This window comes from Mchenga conophoros, linkage group LG5 (genome assembly GCF_057382185.1).
Source record: "Mchenga conophoros isolate Kocher_MC1m ecotype Shallow Benthic linkage group LG5, M_conophoros_male_GT1.1, whole genome shotgun sequence".
NCBI classification, from domain to species: domain Eukaryota; kingdom Metazoa; phylum Chordata; class Actinopteri; order Cichliformes; family Cichlidae; genus Mchenga; species Mchenga conophoros.
The window spans coordinates 29980927-30006115 of NC_140530.1; the positions used below are offsets into that span (position 1 = coordinate 29980927).

Below are 25189 nucleotides of genomic sequence, written 5' to 3' on the forward strand. Positions count from 1 at the left end.
GCGAACAACGAGAGGACGCAGGTGTAACGAGCTGAGGTTTATTTGGAGGAGCGTGCGTTTCACACTCCTCCCGGTCAGCAGTGCGCGCGGCCGCGACAGAGGGCTCCGCCGCTGTACACCGTGAACGCGCCTCTCCATGCGGTTTAAATAAAGGAGCAAAAGCAGGAAAAGAAATATCTGTGACGAGAAGACATGAAGCTGCGGCTGAAGCCGACAGCAGAAGCCGCTTTTATTGTCTCATCTGAGCCCGGAACCGGTGCCCGGTGGGTCCGGTTCTCCTCTCCTCTCCTCCGCTCTTTGTCAGCGGGTTCACACACTGACCACACACGGGCGGGTTTGCTGGTTTTCTCTCAATGAAGACGCTCTATCGGAGACCGACTCGATCTTAGGACGTCAGTGAACCGGCGGCGTTTTAATCTTTTGGTTGTTTCGTGCAGAGAGGCTGGTGGGCTTTCATCTGCTGCTGGGTTTAACCACCTTTGTTTGGAGAAAAGAAGCTGATGCTGCGGTTCACTCACACTGACGGAGGAGGAATCACCCAGCAGGTCTTTAATTACCCATTTCTTTTTTTAAATCAGCCAGTTGATGCTAGTTTCTCTTACCGGGACTGTGGGAGTCTGGACGTACCACTGATGGGCTCGTTTCAGCTGTATTTTTAATTTTTGTGTGTTGTTGGTGACTCTACGTTGCGCTTGGTGTCCTCGGTCTTTTGTGTGGAACTGGTCTTTCAGTTCCGGACTGTCCTGGTTCTCTCCCGGTCCTTACCGGCCTCAGGAGCACAATGCCGGAGTGTGTGTCGGTATCAGAGTTCGTCCAGGAGGTTCAGGAGGACTGGAACTCTCCCACTACCTCCTCTTTCACCTCCAAGATGATCAGCTGCAGGAACACAGTCTACCTGCTGGAGGAGGTCAGTACTGACAGAGGAGGGGTAGCAGGTAGTGGTAGCAGTCTGAAGATGCTTATCGTGCAGATTCAACAGGACGGGTGTAGGCTACCTGATGAATGAGATTATCCGTACACGGTAAATTGATTATTTGGCTTCTAGCCTACATTCATGGCCGGACCTAAGTGCTCAGGGTCCCCGGGGAAAATGAGCAGCTGTGGCCCCCAATCAATCCTTCATACCAACCCCTCTTTGTGTGAAATGTACAGTTTTTCCTTTTAACCCTGTCTCCTACAAATGACAACATTTTTATATTATTTGCATGTGATTAACAAATCACAAAGACCTTTGCACATTAATTGTTTATACATACTTACTATAGATGATAAATGCCTGCAAGCATGAAACAGTTTATTCCTTTTAAAATTCTTCTTGGTACAAAAAAAATGTAACCGATTTAAATTTGTCTCCTTGTGAAGCACAGCACAGCCTTTCTGCTGTGTTTAGATGGTTCCCTTTTAGTCCTGCTTTGACTAATGCATTTTAAAACCTCAAACTTGCAAAGAGAGCAAGTATCAACTTGTGTGTCAAAGTGTAACAGCCTTTATATCGACGATCATCGCTGTGAAGAGAGTTGGGTCAAAGAACTACGACACAGAGTGTGCGACCAGGAGTGTGCAGGTCAATTTCTTTGTGATTCATGAGGTTATGCACTATGAATTTATTGCCATTGACGGTTTCCATTAACTAACGATGACCCCTGGTGCTTAGCGTTGTTGGCTTTTCAGCTTGCTATTCACAATTTCATTTAAATGTCTGTGCTACTTATCCCAACCTTTTGACACAAACATAGACTCACCACACTCTTGTTAAACAGACTAATCCACATTATAACACACAGTTCTGATGGTTGGACTGTTTTACCTCGATATGTCTTTTAACATTTGTTTAGTCACAGGTCTGACAACATTATGGTTTATAAATATTATCCATTGAGCGGCTCCAGAACTCTCGCTGCTGTGTGGATGTTTCATTATTTTCACTAAATTTCAGAGCCATTTATGAAAGAAGTTGCAGAAAATGTTACCTCTATATAATGCTATTGCAAGAAGCTTTTGACTGTCATGACTGGGTTTCATGACATTGACCACCAGCTCAACACTTGGTTCTATAGGAGTACAATGCAGGCCTCATACAGTTTGTATGCCCACACCTCCTTCACCACCACCACTGCCTCCAGCTGTTTTCAAGGATCACACTGAAGCATTCCCAAACCAAATGAGATGCACAAATCTCCAGGAAGGCATCCTGGTCAAATTGCCCAAACCCCTTCAGCTGTTTTATTTTAACAGCAGTGTTTGAGCTTGTCGCCATTATATCGAGATCAAAGCCGCTGTAGACAAAAGCTGTGTAAACTGGGCAGTGTTTTGACAGGTGACAATCATTTTTACTAGTTCAGATATATTCTTAGTTACTGCGTACAGAAAAAGTAATGCATTCGTGTATTACTGTACTTTGAGGAAAGTATCAGATTCCTTATCAAAAAGCAATTCACTCAACTGTTTGCTAAATTCGTGCATTGTTTTTAATGACTATACTAGAGCTACATCTTCCATGTTTTACTTATTAATCAAAAACATGAATCTTCTTATTTACTGTCAATCGCCCTTCGAGCTATAATGCTTATTGGTGAAGAAATGTGATCATTTCTGTTAGACAAATGCTTCAGTCACTGAAGTCCAGCTTTTGTACTTCATTCACAATCAAAGTGTTGCTGTCACTTTGAGTTTTTGGAGGAAGACACAGAATCATGCTATGCAAAATTTGTCAAAACACAAGGGGTGCAAATGGTTCTTTAAATCAGCAGATTGGTAGCATGGCTAATTAGCACAAAGCTGTTCCTTAACTACTACTCATCTTATATTTGCAGACATGTTGTTTACAGCCTTTCAGAACATCCTTGAATTGAAACAAAAAGCAGACTGTATCTCACTACGAAGTTTGACTAAAATAACATTCTGCAGTAACAGCAGTTTCTTTTCCATTTGTCTGCCACGACTTTCATATCACCCTTATAGTTTGCAGTGTGCTTGCAGGATTTCAGAAGGAAACGCGGAACAAAATCATGAAATGTTTACATCAGAGTTTTGTCTAAACCTCCCTTTGCATGCAAATTTGCAAACATTTTGGACCCTTCATCCGAAGACTCAATGGACTGAAGCCCTTTAAATATTTACATATACAGAAGTAATTTCTTAATGTTAAAGTGATTAGGTCTAAAGTTAGAACATTTTATAATCTACTAAAGGTCTTAAACAGTTTGTAAATTTGCTCTGCTACTGTGTGAGGTCTGAGAGCTTGAATGGGGATGCCCCTCAAGCCAGCAGGCAGCGCAATTCCCTCAACAGTGGAGCTACTGACCCCGAGCCTGGCCTCAAAAACACTGCCCTTCTGCCCCAAACATGTACCCCCAACAGTGTTGGCATATGTTACCATGGCAACAGATTAATCATTCACAGCTATGGTTATTTGATGATAAGAGAAGGGGCCAGAGGGATAATTACGTAAAGGATGTTCTAGCTTGCACACTGGTACTGCATTCAAAGGAGGCTGAAAAACTGTAAATTACAGATTTAATTTTATAATTTCTAATTATTTATAAAAATTTTTTAGAATAAACACCCATATGGTGGCATACCACCTGTTTATAGTGACATTTATTTCATGTGTGCAAAGTTTTAAAGCCACGAATAATAAGCAACATATAGACAGTCCAAGCTTGTCCAAAGATAAATTCCCAACAGGCAAAGATAAATGTTATTTCACTGTTTGACAATAAAGTAGAGCATATTAATAATGCTATGAATACCCCAAAATCTGCTGCAGATAGGGTCATTTGTTTAGTTCCTGTCATATTTTTTTGCATAATTATCACTTTTCTTTAATTTTAATGGCATTTATGTCAACATCTAGGTCATAAGGACACCTTTGAAAGTTGAATGTGAAAAAATCAAGCAAACCCTGAAGCTGTTTAAATGTAATTAAATGATAAAATTTGAAATTTGTGGTGGTTTATTGACGTAACACAGTATTTTCAACCCTAACATTTCCAACTGCGATAATAACAACCATCAATCATCATTTCCACACTCAAGTTGTAGTGTCAAAAAAAAAGTACTTAATAATCAATAAGAAGCAGCAGCGCATGAAAACTGGCAGCCTCCATTAGATATGTGGTCTGACACATTCAGAAATAATCATGTAGAAATAGTTATACAAACTATTAACCTGTTAATAACTGCTGAAGGTAAAAAATTAACATCTTCTCAGAATGGGGAGAAGAGCTTCACTGTGGAGTTTCATGTGGAGATTTTTAGTGATCAGACGATGGTTCTCACACAGGAACGTTGCTGCCATCAAGCGATGTCATCAAGTTTGTCCTCTGTGTGTATGTTGAGTCAGCAGGTGAATTACTACCACCTCCCCTTCATGCACATGTACACACACATGCACACACTGCAGGTCCACACACTCTTTATTAATGTGTGTATGGTTTGTTTTTGTTTTTTTCAGGTTCTGGACAGCGACAGGTTGGTGCTACAGAAGATGAAGAAAGCTGCAAAAGCCAAATACACATCAGGTCAAGGTACACACCCCAAAATATACACGCACACATGCACATCCCCGTATTGTTCCCTTTACTAACAGCATTTCTGTGTCAGAACACGTGTCTCATTTGGAGCAGTACATTAACGCGATGGAGAAGCTGTCGGTCAACTGTCACTCAAACGGAGAGACGGAGGTTGGCTCCGCCTTCTGCCGCCTGGCGGACTTTTCCAAAGAGCTCCTCTCTCCCATGAAAAACCTGGTGAGTGATAGCAACAAAACACCTCCAGCTGATGAGTTTCTACTTAAAAATCTGTAACTTCAGTTTGAAAAAACCCTTAAAATGAGTCTTTGCTCTAGTTTGAAAATATCTGCCTCCTTCCTTTACAGAAAGCCCCATGTCGAGGAGCGCATAATGAGTTCATTTGCAAAATGACTGACTGACCAGCATCAGCTACATGATTAAATACAGACTTTTTGGTTCTATGTTATGACGAGTGCATTTTATTATCATTTATTGTCCAGTTATTCTGGGGTTTGAAAATGAGGTACTCATATTTTGATTGCTTTATTTAAATCCGCTGTGTTGGTGTACAGAAGCAACATTACTGTCACTGTCCGATTAAGGACCTAACTTAAGACCAAACTGTAGTTCTAATTACTATACATCTGGACGGCAGTAGACCGTAGTGAGCTCGTGACACAATCCTTGTGTCATATGGTTTTGTGCTCTCTGTCAAAGTCATAATCACCTAAACTGTCTTAATGTTTTTCATGTTAAGCAGTTCATAGTGTTACCCATGATGGCTTTGAGCAGTATGTGTTTTCCCTTTAGATAATTTATGTTTCTCTGTGTTCAGCTAAAGAGCATGCTCCACAACATCAACTTCTTCTTGGACTCTCTGGTTAAAGGAGACCTGAGGGAGGTGAAGGGGGTGAGGACATTCATCTTTGCTTAGTGCATTCATACCACCTAAATAACTCGTATGAACTATAACAGTCACGAGCCTCTGGCCAGTGTTTCTGTCAACATTTCACCAGAGTTCAGTCAAAAAAAATGAATCTTTGTAGTCTTTTTTTTACTGTTTAGCCTCAGGATGCTGCTGCTTGTGTTCAGTAAGGTAAATAATTCTAATTCCAGTTTCCTTCTGTGTCTCCTAGGATCTGAAAAAGCCTTTTGAAAGAGCGTGGAGGGATTATGAGAGCAGATTGTGAGTGACACTGAATTAACTTATGTTTATTTGCTAGTATCTAAGACTGGAAACTTTAATACGTTTGTATTAGGGGCAGGAAGATTTTTAAATTAAAGTCTTGAAACTGTGTGTGCAGTAAACAGGTGGAGAAGGAGAAGAGGGAGTTAGCTCGGCAGTATGGGATGGTGAGGAGTGAGGTGAGCGGAGGAGAGATCGCGGAGGAGCTGGAGAAGGAGAGACGCTCCTTCCAACTGAGCATGTGTGAGGTCAGTGACTCTTCCCCTTCATTTCCATTCTTATTTATTTTATTTTTTAAATGTGCAGCTTTCCTTCAATCGCTTCTTGTCTTTTTCCCTCAGTATCTAATTAGGGTCAATGAGATAAAGACGAAGCGAGGAGTCGACCTTCTGCAGAACCTCATCAAACACTACCATAGCCACAACAAGTAGGAGCTCACACAAACACAGCTTTGGCAAAGCTACATACAGTAAACTGGAATGGTTCGATTTACTACATCTTTATGTTTGTGTTCAGTTTCCTGCAGGAGTGCGTTTCCACCACTCAGAGGCTGAAGCAGTACATGGATGAGCTCAACGGAGTCCTGACCACGGTACAGGAAGCGCTAACAGCAGCAACACTAGCAGCAGCCTTTAAGTGCGGCTGGCAGATTGTTAATGATTTGCACAGAGATTAAAATCAAGTCATTTACTTTAAAAAAAATTATTATTATGAAGAATACAACATACAGAATAGAGACATTACATGAAGTAAGAAATTAAGTGATTTACTCTCTTTTTGACTTTCCTTTTGGAGCCAGCCTTGAGGAACTATACTTTGCCGCTTGGTTGTGCCCTGACTCTGCAGTCACATGATCAAAACTCATCCATTCATACAGTAACTGATCAGCTCCAGCTCTCTACATATGTAATATACCATGAGAAGTAAACTCGTGATGATTTACTCCAAAACTAAAAATGGAAATTTGCTGAGTGAGATTTGGACGGTGTAAGCGCGGCAGCAGCATGTGATCCTGGATTAGCTGAGCTCTGCAGGTGAGCTGTTTGTGTGTGCAGGTGAAGCAACGTCAGGATGAGGAGAAGAGACAGCTGTGCACACTCAGAGATCAGCTGAGGCCGGTCGTCCACACGGAGCAGGTCAGAGACACAGACACATATGTGCGCTATTTTGCTGTTTGGACATGCAAAATAATGAATGTGTGTCTGCACATGTGTGTGTGTGTGCGTGTAGGACTCTTTGCCTAAGCAGGTGTACAATATGCATCAGCTGCTGGGAGACAAACAGTACGGGACGGAGAGAACAGGATTCCTCTACAAGAAGAGTGACGGGTAAACACACAACATAAAATAACCTGCACGCCTTTTTAAACATTCACAAAGCAGTGCAATTAAGTTAAATGCCTCAATTACTCTTAATGTGCAAACTGCATTGGTAGTACTGATTTTTTTTCAATTGCAGTATTTTAAAGAAATCATTTAAATTTTAAAAACAAACGGTACCAAAGCGTTGATAAAATAGGGCAACTCATATAAACAATGTTAAATAGTTAAAAGTATCTTCACCTTGACCGACATTTGTTCCTCGACATTAATAACGCATTTAGAAAAATGTATCTGACTTGTGCTCTTAATGGAGTGTCCTTAAGCTTTTTGGTGCTACTGACTGTTTGAATTTGAATAGTTCTTGGACCACTTAACCAACATCAGCCTGCAGCCGTTGGTTTAATGTTGTTATATAATCATGGTCATTGCATCATCTCCTTTTAAAGGCTTGTGTCTCATAGCTTAAGGCACTCTTTTATTCTCACTGTTCTTTCTAATATTGTGGTGTCTTTACCCTACAAAATGAAGTGCCTTGAGGCAGCTGTTGTGAACTGGCGATATAGATATTGAACTGACAAGGAGCGACATTGCACATGTGCTGGATTCGTACTTATATTTGTGTGTGTGGATTATGGAATGGCAAGAAACCGGCCTTTGTAATTTGTTCCCTCCAGACTGGTCGATGTTTTCCAAAATATTTATGTTGGATGGGGGAAGATGCTGCATTTATTGTGAAAATCAGGGAACAGATCTCTCTGTGTGCACCTACAGACTGTATATAAAACATGGCTGTAGATTTCGGGTTTGAAAGGAGGTTTAAAGGGAGAGTACCTGAAACTTATGCTTTTCTAAGGCCTCAGTTACACATGTGACTGGTTGGCAACCCACTGGAGACCAAAGTATGCTAGGGAAAATGTGTATTCCCTGACAGTTACTAATTTGCTGTAGACAAGTATGTGTTTCAAGCAAATGAAGGGCTACTCTGGCAATCTGCTAATCACCAAAACTATAGGGTGGTCTTCCTTATTGATAAGTTGCTACAGAGCGAGGGCACTAAGACACTTGGTGATAGTCAGCGCTATTAGGATCACTAAAAGGACTAAAACTGTGTTTGTGTTACAGGTTGAGGAAAATGTGGCAGAAGAGGAAATGTTCAGTTCACAACTGTTACCTGACCATCGCGCATGCTACTGTGAGTGCATGTGTATAAATGTATAAAGAGATAAAAACATCAGGAAAAATCTGTTTGGCTTAGTTCTCTTTGCTGTCTATGTTTTAACTGAATCTTATCAGCAGCGTTCTTTCTGCTTTTCAGCCGAACAAACCTCCCACCAGACTCAACCTGCTCACATGTCAGGTTAAACCCAGCGTGGAGGATAAGAAATGCTTTGACCTTATCTCTCGTAAGTGTCACTAAATGCTATTCTACATGTACACTGAAGTCGTACATAATTTAACACAAGATAAAAACTGCATGCATCCAAATATAAATTTAAATGCATGTAATCAGTATTATGTACTGTATAAATACGTCTCTGTAAGCATAAGATACACCTTTTCCTGCAGATAATCGGACCTACCACTTCCTGGCTGAAGATGAAGCTGAGTGTGTGGCGTAAGTAAAACTTTCTTCGGGCAGGTTGTTAACGGGCCACTCTGCTAAGTTTACACGTACAGTATGAGTTATGTTTCTGCAGGTCTTGGGCAGTATGATTGCACATGTGACACTAGACACTAAACATTACAAGTCTGAAAATGTTTAGTTAGACAGAAGGGGAGTTTCCTTTGCTGCTCCACAAACTTTGCACCTAAAGAAGTGAGATGCATGTCTCTTGAAACGCTGTCTGAGAGAGGTTGGACTGAGATGTCAGCGGCCGTGTGTGTGTTTTTAATATAGTAATGGTGGTAAATTGTCGGACTACTCTTTTCTTGTGGTGCTCACATCATCTTGGGTCTAAAAATGAGAACACATTATTAAGAAGTGTTGTTTGTTTTCAGCTGGATGTCAGTGCTCACTAACAGCAAGCAGGAGGCTCTGAGTATGGCTCTGGACGGGGGGAGAAAAGGAGGAGGAGGGAGTGAGAGCAGCGTGGAGGATCTGACCCGAGCCATCACCGATGACATCAAACGGATGCCGGGAAACAACAGCTGCTGTGACTGTGGCGCACCAGGTAATCAAACCAATAAAGTACACTAGATGTTATGCCGAAGAGATTACTGATTTAATTGTGTCATATTTAATCAAGCAAATAATTGAAAGATTATTTTGTGGCAAATAAGACAGTTGAATGAATAGCTTAGTTTAATTCCAAGCGTGTATTTAATATTTATCTGCTAAATGTTATATAATTTCTTATTAGCAGTCTGTATTTCTACAATCAGGTGGTTTGTGCCAAGGTAGGCTTTTAATGTGGAAAAAATCTCTCTCGCTAAATGAAAATAAAACTGAAGTTGTCATTTTTGGCAGCTTTGTCAATAATCACATCGATGGCACTCTGGGCCCCCTTTCCTCCTCCTGTAAAACACATGTAAAAAACCTCGGTGTCTACATTGATGATTGTTTTAAATTGAATAAGCAGGTGAGTGCAGTAGTCCAGTCCTGCTTCTTTTTTTTTTTTTTTCCTGCTTCTTTCAGTTTAGACAGCTAGCCAAGGTAACACCATACCTCCCGGCTAATGTCTTTGAACGTGCCATTCACCGTTTCCTTGCTTGCAGATTGGACTACTGCAATTCATAGTATTTTGGTCTCGACCAGGCCTCCATTCATTGTCTTCAGATGGTCAAAAATGCAGCTGCTCGCCTGCTAACTGGTACCAACCGGAGAGAGCATATAACCCCAGTTTTAGCTTCTCTACACTGGCTTCCTGTCTCCTACAGGATCCAATTTAAACTTTTACTTTTTGTTTTTAAGTCACCTAATGCCCGAGCCCCTCCTTCTCTGTCTGAGCTCCTCTCTGCTTATGCTCCATGAAAAACCATGAGGTCAAGCTCAAAATTAATGCTGTCCATCCCACGGACTTATCTCAAATCTCATGGCGATAGAGCCTTCTCTGTGGCAGGTCCCAGACTCTGGAATAGTCTCCCCCTAAATATTAGATCTGCACAAACACTTGATCGATTTAAATCACTACTAAAGACACGTTTCTATGCCCTGGCTTTTAACACACTATGGCCCAAGCATTTTGGTCTTATTTCAAATAGTTTTAGTTATTATTTTAATTCTTTTATTGTCCTATTATTGTTATTATTGTATTACATTGTTGCTTTTTAATGCCATTTTTACATTGTTAAGCACTTTGTGCAGCATCTTCTATCTGGAAATGTGCTATATAAATAAATTTGACCTTGACCTTTGACCTTGACCTCTCTTACTGTAGATCCTGGGTGGCTGTCTACAAACCTGGGTATCCTGACCTGTATTGAGTGTTCAGGCATCCACAGGGAAATGGGGGTCCACGTCTCCAGGATCCAGTCTCTGAGCCTGGACAGTCTGGGAACCTCAGACCTGCTGGTAGGTCAGACCTGTTAGCTAATGAGCTTATCAGTCATGCTTTCCAGGTGTAACTGGGTTCACGTCTGAAATGCTACTGTGCAGGGCATTTACATGTGCTCAGCTGAGAACTGTCATTAGCATGTGTCATAGTTTCAGTTAGCTTTGTGAACAGTTATCAAAGACATTTGTAGAGATAAACTCTCAGGTAGTTTCAACGTTTAGAGTCTTTTTTTTCCTGCTGTGCATTTCCATTGCTTTGCAGCTGGATCTTTACTATTTCAGTGCAGTGTGGTTTATTCTGACATATGTAATGTTAGAAAATATTTAACTAAATGTCAAACTTGGTTATTTAATGTTAATTCAGAGAAGAGATTTATATCCATGCAAGACATAATAAGTTCCAATTCTCAGTCAGCAGTGACCTCTGACAAACTGAAAAAGATTGTAACGTTACATCTCGATGCATTCTCAATCATCCAGGTAAGTAAATCCCCAAAAGTTGATTCTGTTCATCTGGGCGTAGCGTTTTCAGTGGGAGAAACGTTTCGTCACTCATCCAAATTACTACTTCAGTCATGACTGAAACTAGCCATGAGTACCGTTCACACAGAGTTGGGAGAGAGTCCCCCAACTAATCCAATCTAGCTTATTCTGAGGTTAAAAATCATGATGATTCTTATTCTTGATACAATACCCACTGAATGGGTATTACATGGCCCTCATGTTGTTTGCCCTTGACTGTGAGCTCTCTCTCTCTCTCTCTGTATCTCCCAGTTGGCCAGGAATGTCGGTAATTCTGGTTTTAACGAAATACTGGAAGCCAACCTGCTGAGTCCGTCACTGAAGCCCTCTCAACACAGCCACATGTAAGAGACGAACACAGGTGCACACACTCAAAGGAAATATTTCACACTCTAACAAATCTGATGTTGTATATTTTTGACGTGCAGGCCGGAGCGTAAAGACTTCATCCTGTCAAAGTATCAAGATGTTAACTTTGTGAGGCGGAGTCATAGCTCTACTTCGGCGCTGCGACTTCGTCTGCAGGAGGCAACCAAGAGCTGCGATATCTACACTCTGATCCAGCTGTACGCTCAGAGGGCAGAGCTGAGCCAGCCACTGCACGCACACATACAGGTAGCTAAACATACTTGATACAGGCACACTGATGTGCATGTTGGATTGCACGCACACACATACAGATATAAAAAACCCCAGGTATAATCAGCTACACACGCACAGCTACATTAAGATGCATGGTATTAATAATCTGGGAACAACATAATCTCAAGAGATTGTTTTCTTGCCATCAGGAGAAAGGAGAGACAGCGCTCCATTTAGCTGTCCTACTGGCTGACAGGACATCACTGCACATCCTGGACTTCCTGGCTCAGAACTGGTCAGTCTGCTATGGAAACCTTTGTTACACCTCAGTGTGTGTGTGTGTGTACCTTTGTGTTTACCTGCATGTTTTTCTTTTTCTTTTTTGTCAGCTCTAATGTTGATACACAGACATCAGCGGGAAACACGGCGTTGCACTACAGCTGTCTACACAACAAGACCGACTGTGTGAAGCTGTTGCTGAGAGCCAGAGCCAACACACACATCAGTAATATACACACACACACACACACACACACACACACACACACACACACACACACACACACACACACACTTGTATAATGTATCTGTCAGAGCTCTCATTTATCAGTTGAGCATCAACTGTGTGTAGAGGTTATTTAATGTCATTCTGATAAAGCATATGAGAAAAATGTCAGACTCTTCACATCCAAAATAATCCGAGTTCACCAGGATTACTGTCCCAAAGATAAAACACTCTTTATTTCAAACAACCACATCATCCAGAGGTTCACAGTAAGGATCGCAAAGACAAACTAAAGATAACCTGAAACAGAAGATCAGTGTCTGTAGAGTTGTAGGTCTTCAGCCTCACTCTCCATGTAGAGTCACCTGCCTTCTGCACCCATGCCCATCGACTCCAGCCAATAGATGAGGCCCAATAAAAAAACAACAACACAGGAGGACTGTCAGACAATAAGTAAAACGCACAGTTTTTAGGTTTTTACATGTAGAATATTTTTGGTGACTTGGATAAACTGATGATATTTGGTAATTATTTCATTATTAATTAATATCTTAACCGTTTATTTCAGAGAACGAGTTAGGAGAAACCGCTCTGGATGTGAGCCGCAGGTTGAAGCACACCCATTGTGAGGCACTGGTGAGGTCATCGCTCTGATTACAGATTCACATCAGACTGTCTGATAAATCAGTAACCACCTGTTATACTGTGTTATCACCATATTTGACCAAGATGCCAGAGGACTAAATTACTAGTTTTTTAATTTTTAAAAAATGTATTTAGCAAGATAAATGATGGTCTGTTACTATAATTAACTGCACAGCAATGCATCTTATATCTTTAAAAAGGCGTCAAACATGGTGAAAGCCCCAGTTTAGTGAGTCATATAAGTGGAGGTCAAAGCTAGCAGACTATCTTGTCTATAGTGAGCTTAAGTCACCTACCTGTTAATTTTAGTCTGTGTTTTAACTTGATTTTGTATTGCTGTTGTAGCCCTTAATATTTTTACTCTGTTGCAGTGGTTTGTGACTGTTTGCCTGTGAAACGGTACTTACTTGCTTACCTGTTAACCAAAAGGCGTTGATAAAGTTTCACATTGAACACCTGTGTAGTTTTTATAAAAGAGCAAAACAGATACAGAGCTGAAACTAATTATTTTAGCAGGTTGTAAACAAGTGAATTTCTGTTGTAAAATCTGGCATTTTAAAGGCAGTCTATAGAGAGGCACCTAGTTTTTGGACCTATCCTCAACTGACCATCTTTTACTCTCAGCATAGATTGTTAAGCAGCATGCAGTCAAATACTGCTCAAACCTGATAGGTCAGTAGCTCCTAAAGCCTTGTCCCTTGTCTTTGAAGGTGATCCTCATTTACAAATATTTTACTGTGTGTGTGCAGTTGCAGAAAGCCCAGTCCAACCAGTTTGACCATCACGTCCATGTGGAGTACGAGTGGAGGATTCGTCATGACGACCTGTACGACAGTGATGATGACTTTGATGACAAGGTAACCATGGCAACTGACAGGCTGCTGAGTTGAGATTTTTACAAAAAAATGTCCTCAGAGTAATTTAAATGATGTCACTGCCTTTTCTTCATGTTCTGCTTTCATATATAAGTATAAGGGGGATATGTTACTTGTATTTATGATTTACTCTACTCTGCTATCGGAGTTTTGCACAGTTCACAATTTGAAATAATCCTTATTTTATTGGGTTATGGTGCAGCCCATTGGTTTGTACTCTGTTTGAAATAAACATGTTTGGCTCCCTTCCTCGTTAGAGTAAAAGTCTTTGTGCATAAAATCTGCAGTTTAGTCATGATGCTCATAATGAGTTTTAAGCTATCGATCTTTATAAATTGTTCACTGCTTTCTCTCTGCTAACGTCTTCATGTGCTTCACCCTCTGTTTCAGAATGGTCCGTTGAAAAAGGAGCGCTCCACTTCCTCCTCATCCTCTTCTTTCACCCCCTCCTTCTCCTTCTCCTCCCGTCCCTTCAGCTTCAGTCAGTCCAACTCCTCCTGTGTCACGTTGTCGTCCTCTGGAACACCCGGAGGACCAGCTGGAGGCCTTCTCAGTGTGGGGAGGAGACTCGCCATGGCTATGGAGCTTCACAGCCATCCCGCTGGCTCCGTCCCCAGCCCACCACCTCCTCCTCCATCCTCTCCTGCGCCCCCGCTGCCTCCCAGGGTCAAAGGTCAGCTTATATAAACATTTTTTAAATGTTTTATCTGGTTCAACGTCTTTCTCTGGCTTTACCTGCTGCCTGAATGAAAAACCTCAATGCTCTCTTTTGGCTTTCAGCTCCCAATGTTCCTCCTCCTCCACCTCCGTCTGGAGGAGATGGTATGGGGGAGGAAGAAGAGGGAGAGGGTGAGGTATTCTTTCCCCTGACAGGAAATAGAAGGATTACCCCTCCCTCTCCGATCGCCGTCCGACACAAGCGGAGCTGCTCTGAGTCCAGTAAGCACGGTAATATCTGAGAAACACACTGTAATTAATCAGTCAGAAGGATACTATGTTATTAACTGTGTGTGTGTGTGTGTGTGTGTGTGTGTGTGTGTGTGTGTGTGTGTGTGTGTGTGTGTGTGTGTGTGTGTGTGTGTGTGTGTGTAGATTATGGGTTGCCAGCCAGTCCCAGGATATACAGTGGTCCAGACTCCTCCTTCAGGAAGTGTGTGTGAGTATCCACAGCACTGCATCGAGCACATCCAGGAAAAATCTGTCTCATGACCAGTGTTGTGATCATCATTGGTGCAATAGCTGCTGCATTGATGATCACAACACCGGTTGTGTCTCTTTATTATTTTGTAAAAGTGTGTTGTTGTTTTTTTTGTTTTTTGTATGAATACAAACTCCAGGAGCACTACAGGAGTTTGTATGTACAGTCCAGTGTTCTAAAATGGTCCACTGAATTTTGTGTTTTTGTATCCTAGCTTTAAAAAAAAAAAAAAGAAGCTAAAATTTAACCTTTGCTGATGAAGCTTATAATTGGATGTGCGATGAAGGGATGTCTCACAGACCGAGGTGCTATTCTGCTCATGTTGTTGTTCAGAATTCAAACCCGTAGAACAAAGTTTTAAGCAAAATAGAAACAAATTAATTTTAGGAGAGATCCTAAAATTTGAATTTGTTCAAAATCTGTCAGAGTAAATTTATTGGGACAGACAGCAGATATGAATATTGTTGGTTTATTATTTCATACATGATTGTAAAAGAATTAAAGAGGACATAAAAGGTTAAAGCTGGAACTTTATTCTTAAACAAAGTGAAGCAGTTTCTACCTAGATAAATTGAGGTTGTACTGACCTCTGGTGGATAGGAGGTGAAATACAGGTCAGTGTGATGAGCTTCAAAACACCACAGACAATAACACTGACTCCTTCTCTTCCCTGTCTGTCTCTGTTTTTCCAGTCCAGCTTCTCCTCTCAGCTCACTGACTGAACGATCTGACAGAGGTACTTCCTGTCCCAAAACGTCTTCTGAGACCTGAGTCTGTTTTACGTATCAAGAGTCTGTTAAATCCATTATGCCTATCTGTGATAAATGTTTACAGACAGCGTGCACCTACAGTCTTTAACCAGAGAGCAGAAGAGCAGACAAAATCTGAGGATACATTTTGGCTTCTATGAGTTTACACTGACTTCTATGATGGTTTTTTTTTTTTTTATTTATTTATTTTTATTAAAACAAAATTTATCTGCAGTTTTAGTGAAAATTCCAAAATCTTATCTGAGGATTTGCTGCTTTTTCTTATTTACAGCACATGTGTTGCTTGTGACTGTTCCAAAAAAATGGTTATTTTATCTGACAAAGAAGTGAATTGAATTTAGAGATTAATATTCACATTATTTAATATATGCAAACATGTATTACTTTACATGCACAAAAACGCATTATTTTTTTTAAAAATAATTTAATTTAGTCATTTCAGGTCATTTAAAACTTATGACTAATTAATAATGCATTTTAATGATTATTTTTTCTCTATTATGAAATTGTAAAATATATATTTAATGTAATTATTGTCCCTGTATGAACGAGAATGTACTTAAAACCTGAATCTTTCTGTCTGAGGTTTTCGGAGGGCGGACAGTGAAAGTGGCTCCTCCCATTTCCAGATCCTCAACAGTAAGGCACCAATAAATGGCTCTCCATCCAATCAGCGCTCTCAGAGCTTTGAAAGTGAAAGCAGAGGCTCCGCCCCTCAACCACTTCCTCGTAGATCACTGGTGAGATTTTTGAAAATATTTAACGTCCCATCAACCTTGCAGTGTTTTAATGTTAGGAAGAAAAAAAAAATCACAATCCAGTTGCTTCCGCAACACGTTTGCCATCATCTTTCAATGCTGTGATTACAGCCATTGCCCAACTCTCTGTGAATAGTACTCATGGTCTTTGATCAGTGGTCATGACAATTTGCATAGTAATGATCAAGAAATCCTTAATAGTAAAGGGGTATAATTCAAATAATTTGTGTGCAGGTACAGTAGTTATGCAAGCAAAAGGTACAAAGAATGAGCATAAAATGAAAGAAGTGAATCGATATCATATTTGGACAACAGAGGAACAAATTCCAATTGGCAGTACAATGAAATTATAATTGCTACACTGTGATACATGAGCAATAATGTTACACCTGATTTGGTATGTATCAATTAGCCTCGAGGAGCATCCAGTCGTCGGGTTCAGGCGCTGTATGACTGCCAGGCCGACCACCATGACGAGCTGAGCTTTTCTGAGGGCCAGGTGCTGGTGGTCCTGGGACAGGAGGACAATGATTGGTGGGTAGGTATCAGTATCACCAACCCGACCTCTCATTAGAGCCTCGGCCGGCGGGTTGGAGAAAGTCTCACAGTGTGACCTCATCTGTCCTCTGAACTTAAGTCTGTACTTCAGCTGAAACATATGCCCAGAGGCCTGTTCTGGTAAGGAGAATTTAAAGCTTATAGGATCAACTTTGGGTTTAGCTGGATTTTCACTGCTAACAAAGGTGGTTCAGTTCTTGCTAGGATACTCTAACCTGTGCCAGAGCAGCTTATATTAGTCATCAGCATGTATGAAATCAAACTGCTATTAACTAATTCTCTGGAAAAAATGGCATCACCATTTGTGAAAGTGCTCTTGAACCTCAGTAGCTTTTATAGATCATCTTTCTATGATGAGCATTAAAAAGAAATATAGATTTTTTTAAAGTATACGTTTTACTGTTGATATTACCTTTGCTTAAAAAGTTACCAGGGCTCAAAATCAAATCTTTACCCCTCCTTTAGAATAAAAAAAAAAGTACATAATACGAAGGCAAAATTTTGCAGTGATCCACTCAAGTGGCTCTCACTCTTCAAACCTCTGTTTGACTACATGTCCAGTGAACATTAAGGTAAACATCTCTCTCTCTCTGTGTAGCATGGTTACATAGAGGAAGAACCAGACCAGAGAGGGTTGTTTCCGTCCTCATTCGTCCAGCCGCTGTCTGACTGATGTGAAACCAGAACTGGGCTGACCTCAGACCAGCACAAATCCAGATCACCGCAGAGCTCTGGAGAACCAAACCACATCAGAACACCTGATCTGCAGATGGACCAGGTCAGATGTTCAGAGGCTTCAAATGTTCATGGTCCTGACACGGTTGTCACAGCAACCGGTGTTCCTCATGCCTTCAGTTACCATGGAAACATTATGGATGACCTTCAGTAAAGACAACACATTATTTTTATGTGGCTCCAGTTAGGTCAGGAAAAAAACAATGAGACAGCCTCGGACAGACCAAACAGCCAGCACTCGAGGCTGCTGTAGCCCGGACTTTATTTATTTACTCAAAAAGCAAAAAAATATTTAAGCACAAAGGGCAAATCACAAGAAACAGCAATCCCCTGGATTTTTATTCTGAAGGTAATCTGGGCCTCATTTTCTTTTGATTTTATTATAATTTATTTATGTTTTCTGAATTTGTGGCTAGCCAAAACACACAAGCTACTGCTGCCACATTTTAGGTTTCGATAGACCCGGACTCAGGCCATATTATTGATCAGATCTGTTGGTTACAGCTGCTTACCCGGATAGCACAAAACACTCTGAGATGCCAAGGACCAAAGCTCTAAAGTGAGATATGAAAGGTGGACTTCATGGGAGACTCGCATTTCCTTCCAGTTGCCTTCGATGTCCCAAGATATCACATCGCCTCAGTGAACACAGCAGTGTGTTGCTGCCACGTTTGCAAAATGAATTTACTCAGTGCTCAAGTCTCAAAACTTCTCATTATAATGAGTTACTTCTGTCGTGATTAAATAATTCTGTTTTAAGAAGAACCGTTGTATTAACATTATAACCAGGGATGGAAAGTTTTATAATTATTATTTTATTTGGCTATTTGAGAAAAATAAGACCTAAAATTCAATCTCAGTAAAAGTACTGAGTTATTTTAGACATAGTTAAACTTAAGCAACAATTAAAAAAAAAAAAAAGAAGCTTATGTAATATACATATATACTCAAGTAATGGCATCAAGCACAAAAGTAAAGCACAAAAATAGACAAACTTGGTACTTTAAGACAGTAGAATTTAATCATTGTGCATAACCTGCATGTGTTGGATATGACTTTAAGAGAAAACACAAATCTTCTTAATGTATGTTCAATAATAATAATAATAATAATAATAATTGGATAAGAGTTTTTAATGTTACATGTTTTATTTTCCCATTAATCGTTTGTGTAATTCTTTTATTAGGTCCGTAATAGTGAGCTAAGCACCGGAACTTCATATAGCACATTTTGTATGATTTGTGTAAAACTTTTAGTAAAATATAGAATAAGTTCTACTGAGGCACCATGTTATGTGGTACATTTAATGAGGCAAAAACACAAAACAAAAAGGGAATTGTGTACTGGACATCCTAGCATAATGTAACTAACACCCATTCAGACTGAATTTAGAACAGCATTTTGCTTTTTAAGGCATTGTTTGTACTTTAGTGACCTGTGGCCACTCAACTTGACTACTTCCATTCCTGGTTACAACAACATATCAGCTTATAATAACCCCTGGAAAAAAGTTTGGAATTATTAAAAAGAGTTTAAAAAAAAAAGTCTTCTGTCTAGCAAATGAACAAATTGTTTAATTGCTCTGGCTTTATGAAACATGCCTCAACCAAATGTAATACTTTTTTGATAAAGAAGATCAAAGTACCTCCCCTCAGGCTTATGCAATGGCCTGAGCACATGTACTGGAAGGGAAACTAGTTTTGACAAGGAGGCATTTTGCTCAACTCATTTTGCTATGTTATTAAAAAGAAACATCTAAAAAAAAAAAGTGTGTGTGTGTACACAAAACTTTAAAGAAAAACAAGCAACCGTATCCATAATTCTGGATGAATGACCTCTCCTTAGTTTCAAAGAAACACTAAGGAGAGTACTTCCACAAGTCCAACCTACACAGGCACATGTGCTCCTCCAAATGTCAAACTAGTTACTGCAGTTGTTACAGAGTCAATGAGCCGCTGTTAACTAAATAATTAACTTGAGCTGCAGTAAGTCGAGCATGATTCAAATTAAACACTGTTGAAAAATGTCAGAATTCAGCTGACCTTCGTGAATAGACCCCCAAAGCTCCCCCATAACATCAACACTGGGTTTCATCCATGAAAAAAAAAAAAAAAACATTCTCCATCAAGCTGATTCCAGCTTTCTTGTGTAACAGCTGACAGATGAGCTTTGCAGGTTGGAGAACTTTTTTTTTTTCTTCCCTAAAATAATTTTGCCAGGGGTTGTAAAAAGACCTTTCCTTATAGCATCTCTGTATAAACTTCTTGATTCTTTTTTTCTAAAACATTTTCATGAAAGAAAACAGTTCTTGTTAAAACATCTTCATTTAAAGAAAAAGAAAAAAAGAATTTGGCATAGTGGCAGAAATTCATTGGCGTACGAATCAGCTTTTATAGACAAACTCGACAGACGATCAGTTCAGCTCTTACCTCCAGAGTACGGACAATTTTTCAAATAGAAAAACAAAAACCCATGAATTGTTTTTAAAAAAAAAAGTTTTATTTCATTCAAAGTGACAGCGGTGGATTCAGGATTTTTATCTGTTGTTTCAATGCTTCTGTCAGTTTGGCCTCTATAAACGGACTGATAATCAGCAGGTTTGTTAAATGAAACTTGCATGACGAGCCGAATTAAAGCTATGGTACCACAGGCCGAACACGTTTGGTCACTTGTTGTCACTTTGTACTAAATCTACAGCTCATGTACAGATGTTTATAATGGAATTACGAGCAGCTGACTAAGTGGATTTATCTGCACCTAGCAATGGAAATAAAACTCTACATTTGAAGACTGCAGAGAGTCATTGAGCACAACTTTGGATTTAAAGTCACAACAAACTCCTTTGTTAAAGGTGAGAAAGTAAACTTGTTTACAACAATCCAGCTCAGGACTCAGAAGGGCTGCTGCTCTGTCGTTTTCTGGCATATTAAAGCATTCCTCATCTGTGTGTAAACTGGATAATTTCCCAGGTAATTTGGCAGGAAGTTTCCTTCCCTTCCTGGACAAGGCAACAAAGGTTTAGATCTCAGCAGTGAATGGAAAAAGTTTAGAGCAAGCAGCAGATGTTTCATATTAACATTAAGGCTTCTGGCGATGCAGCAGTTGGATTTACAAGACACTGACTTGTTCCAGACAGATAAGGGTAAACGCTTCACTCAAGCTAACACCAATGACAGAGCAACATCCTCCAAATGAAAATTCAGCATTTGAATTTTTTGAGAAGTCCTCAGCCTGCTTGTGATTCTCAAAGGGTTGTTTTTTTTAATTCCTCCATTAATGGTATCTGACTTTTGTTTTCCTTTCAGACAATAAAATAAATAAATTAAAAAAAATATCCTACCAACCTTGTACAGTTATACTTGGTAAAGAGGAGTGTTGGACAACACATTGTATGAACATTTTTCTTTGGAGCAAATTGATCTTTTCACTGACCATCAGTCTCAGGGTGGTTTCACACTGGCTTATTTGTATATATATGTCTACATTGTCACCACAAATATGCACATTTTTGTTGCATTAAAACAACACGCCAACCTCATTACTACAGCAGGCTGTTTGTTTCTTATAACAGCCATTTTTTAAAGTACACATATGCACAGAATTACAAAGCAAACAGTTGCATTCATCAACTTGTGGTTTAAAAAGTACATCCAGTAGGGGGCAGATCAGAGACAAATTACAGACTCTTCATGACAACCTTAAAAAGTCCACTAAAAAAAAATAAAAACAAGATAAAAATGTTTTTTTTAGTATTAAGATTTTTAGATAAAAATCCAATACTATATTTACCTCCTGCCCACATCGACGATGGCACATGTGACCCAACTGTGTGAAGCCCAAAAGTTATGATTCCTCAGACTTTATATAAAAGACATAATAGTTTCTGTGACATCACCCACTGGTTTCTGGACAGTGCATCACACTGCATCCATTAGTCACCATTTTGTCTTGGTTAAGAATCTGCCTTTGTCAACATACTTCAAAGCTGCCATGCTCCTTTCCCCCCCCCCAATCTTTACAAAACCCACATGTTCTCAAGGAGAAACTACTCCTACTACTGTGATGACTGCTACTAATATAGAATTTCTTACTTAATGTCAAGAAGGAAACCCAAAGTAGAAATGCTTTTCTCTAAAGGCCACTTGAGGCTAGCTTCGAAATGAAATAAAATCACATGTAGGCAGCTGTAAGTGCCAAATTTGAATAACATGGCCTGATGTGCCTGATTGTACTATCAGGCAACCAAAAACGTCTGTGGTCCAATTTTGGTGAGCAAAAGTTTGAGAAACAAAAACCAAAAGCATGCAGTCTGTTGCTTAACACGAATCTAAAGTCTAGTTAGTAACCAGGCTTGCAAACATCAGCTGGTAACTGTCATGTAATTAATATATCCTTAGTATCCTTATTTTCTTATTATATTGTTTTATGTACTTTAATAATGAAGGTTTGTAGAGAAAAGGCCACTTTTGACTCAAACTAAGTGCTCAGCCAGACTGAAAACAGGAAGTGTAGAGCTGTACAGCGTATTAATAAATGCAGGAAGCCAGACAGAAAAGAGAAACTTTGCCATATAAGCAATGGTTGTATTGAAACTGTGACGTGTAAAGTACCAAAATAATACCTATATGAGACAAAGTTTATGATTCTAATGTTAATGATCCTGCAACTGGCGTTTTGGGCTGTGCAGGGGTCTCTCTCTCCAGGAAGATGATTTAATAAAAAGAAATATAAATGTTTTAACACACTCTGAGTCGGTTTGCTCTGTTTTATCATGGGAACAAAAGAATCGGGGTTAATATTTGGTGTTTCCGCCCGGTTCGTTTGTGTCCCAATTTGAATTTCTTCTTAACATCAGGAGAGTTGACATTGAGACCAGATCAGCGGCTGCCGCTCAGAGATGAATTCTTCTCAGGCAGCGGCCCCAGTGTGGACATGGACTATGAGATGTTACGCTGCAAGTTTGATTTTCGGGAAAAGAGGTGCAAGCTGCTTCTTCATTGCATGTGTATTTTTATAGTCAGGTTTAATTCATGCATCCTTGCACTGAGCTGTGGATTCAAACTGTCTCACTTCTGATCCTTTCCAAAAATAATTTCACATGTAACAATTTGTGTATGTGTGTTTTCTATTCATTCACGTAATTGTTAGTTCATGTATTTATCTTTCTCTGTGGTGGACAATCCTAAACCTCCATGAGTTCAGCCTCCATTTTCAATCCAATTATATCCTGTACTCTCTCACTCGAACTCGTCCGGGCTTGACCTCTCACTGGTCCCTGTCCCTCTTCTCACAGTGTCCTGTGTGGCCTTCAAATCTCCAGCAAACACAGGCCCAACTCAGCTGTTTCTTCTTCTCTGTTAATCTTTCAGTCTTTTCTTGTAGGTTAACTCCCAGCATGGCAAATATCACGTCCAGTGCCTTCAAACAGTCATGTCACTTGTCAAGTTTGTGATTCAAAGCTCCATCAGTGGCATTCATACATGCTGCTGCTTGACCCTTCAGTGTTATAGGTCAGTTGCACTGACTTTTGCCTGCTGTTAACTCTTCAAGTTCACGGTGCTCAAACCCCAAAAAGAAGCACAGAGAACCATTGTTCCAGAAAATGTGTTTAGGAGATTAAAAGCTCGTAAGACATAGGTTAAATGTGAACATAAAAGATATGCACTACCTGTTAAAGGGGGCGAAGAAACCAGGCCTAAAGTTTAAAGATGAAACGGGTTAACTCTATAGAGGATGTTACCGAAGGTTGACAAAATAATCTAGGACCTTTTACCAGAAAAGCTAATTGTATCTGTTTGGAGTTTACAGTGTACACTGAGGGACGTCAGGAGTGGTTTTAAACTGGGATTGAAAGAACAATACAGTATCCACATCTGAACTGATATTACCTGTGATGTGCCAATATCAGCCCTTATATTTTCAATAACTAAGTTTAGGTTTCAAGTATCACCACATTTTGAGTATTTTTGTATTGACGTGCAACAGAAGGACTGGTTCTCCTGACTTTACTACTCCAATGAAGGTTGGATACAACAGGGGGTTATGTGCGTTGATTAGAAAACTAAAATCTCCCTATTTTGGATGAAATCAGCTGCAAACCTTGAGACTGCAGCAGACTGCTGAATCACACAGGCTGAGAACCAAGACAGGACAGGAAGTTCCAAGTATCATTGGCTTACATTCTGAAAATGCAGAAGTAACAAGGCTTAAAAAGTTTGTCATGATCTTCTAGGTCAGGACGGTTTGTGTTAAAATTAGGATCAAATAAAATGGAGGGATTATAAATGATATACAATGCAAGAAATCTTATGTGGCCAAGTGAACACTTCCTTCACTCGGCCTCTTTCCACCATTTCTTCTTAAGGAAAAAGTGCTTTTATTTAAAAAAAAAAAAAAGACAGAGAACAAAGGTTATCCCTGTGTACCTATAAAATCCAATAAAAACAAAGATAGGATAAAATAAAGTTTGTGGTTGTTTCCAGCTCACAGCAAAGGTCTTTGTGGTCTATCCCAGCAGTTGCACACGTCAGGAAAGTTGGTTTTAGGTCTAGAAAAACAGACTGATTTTTTTGAGTTGAGCTTTAACTTCTTTCAGCCAGCAAACGTTGGAAGAGGCAGGGGATCTCTAAATTAGATAAGCCTCACAGATGTGTCCACAGGTAATTCAGCTGTCTGAAAAAGCTTAACAACATTCATTCCAGCATTCCTGGATGTCTGACTCAAGGCAGTTGTGGTGACTGACAGAAAAAGTGCAGGAGTCTAATTTCTACCCAAAACAACAAATGTATGGTCTAAAAACTGGCTCAGATTTGGTTTGAGTGCCAGAGGACAGCCAGGTGTTTTGACGATCAGCCAGGTAGAGGTCAATTGAGTTTATGTGCCAGTCTGTCGTTGGTGCCTAGTTCTGTCTGCACGGATGTGGTTGTGTTGAGGTGTAGAGTGATCTTGCCTTCGTTGGCAAGGTGTTGGATGATCTGATTCTCAAAATCAGCGCTGTGGACGCCAGTCTTCTTGAAGGCTCCGGCAAACTGATTCTTCTCCCAGTAATGATGCCAGTTTCCTTGCTTGTCTGCACCATAACCAAACACTGACACCTGGACAGAGAGAAGGAAGCTATTTCATCAACCATGCATGACACACTGCTGACAGGTCATACTGATACTAAATACATCCCGCTTTTATACGCTTCATTTCATGTGTGACTTCTACCCTCACATATTAATTTTTGTGTGAATGCTGTAAGGCCCGGGTTCGAATCCCGCTTATGGCAACATTATATTCAGGTAACAGTTCAACTTTTTTAACTCTTTTCAACACAAACTTCAGCTTCTTCACCCATTTTCAGCAGAATTTTCAGCTTCTTCACCTCTTTTCACAACAAACTTCTGCTTCTTCACCTTTTTTCAGCACAATTCAGCTTCTTCTGCACAGTACACATTTTTTCTCTCATCACATCTTTGTTTGGGACCGGAACTGGTTTGGCTCAGTGGGATGAGCAGCCGCCGTGAGACCTGGTAGCAAAGGTT

General features: G+C 40.0%; 2 protein-coding genes across 5 annotated transcripts in view; one reads left to right on the forward strand and one right to left on the reverse strand.

The window, feature by feature from the left end:
• Window positions 1-21963, forward strand: unm_sa1614 (un-named sa1614). Of its 2 annotated transcripts, XM_085274779.1 has the most exons (29): window positions 1-545; window positions 732-907; window positions 4457-4529; window positions 4606-4751; window positions 5350-5424; window positions 5651-5700; window positions 5819-5948; window positions 6042-6127; window positions 6217-6292; window positions 6756-6836; window positions 6931-7028; window positions 8145-8214; window positions 8338-8425; window positions 8589-8637; window positions 9021-9193; window positions 10400-10533; window positions 11290-11381; window positions 11466-11652; window positions 11829-11914; window positions 12009-12124; window positions 12693-12760; window positions 13519-13626; window positions 14035-14317; window positions 14425-14592; window positions 14737-14800; window positions 15535-15578; window positions 16198-16352; window positions 16783-16908; window positions 17527-21963. In XM_085274779.1, the coding sequence occupies exons 2-29, from the start codon at window positions 782-784 to the stop codon at window positions 17599-17601; spliced, it is 3027 nt and encodes a 1008-aa protein (XP_085130905.1). In that variant the 5' UTR covers window positions 1-545; window positions 732-781; the 3' UTR covers window positions 17602-21963. The 2 variants fall into 2 exon arrangements, with proteins under 2 accessions (XP_085130905.1, XP_085130906.1); XM_085274780.1 differs by having other exon boundaries at window positions 1-907; window positions 14425-14583.
• The window catches only part of st3gal8 (ST3 beta-galactoside alpha-2,3-sialyltransferase 8), a 35212-nt gene continuing 30166 nt past the window's right edge, over window positions 20144-25189 (reverse strand). For all 3 annotated transcript variants that reach the window (XM_085274783.1, XM_085274781.1, XM_085274782.1), the window contains exon 9: window positions 20144-24757. In XM_085274783.1, coding sequence (XP_085130909.1) covers window positions 24527-24757 — 231 coding nt within the window. In that variant the 3' untranslated portion in view covers window positions 20144-24526. The remainder of the gene's footprint in view (window positions 24758-25189) is intronic.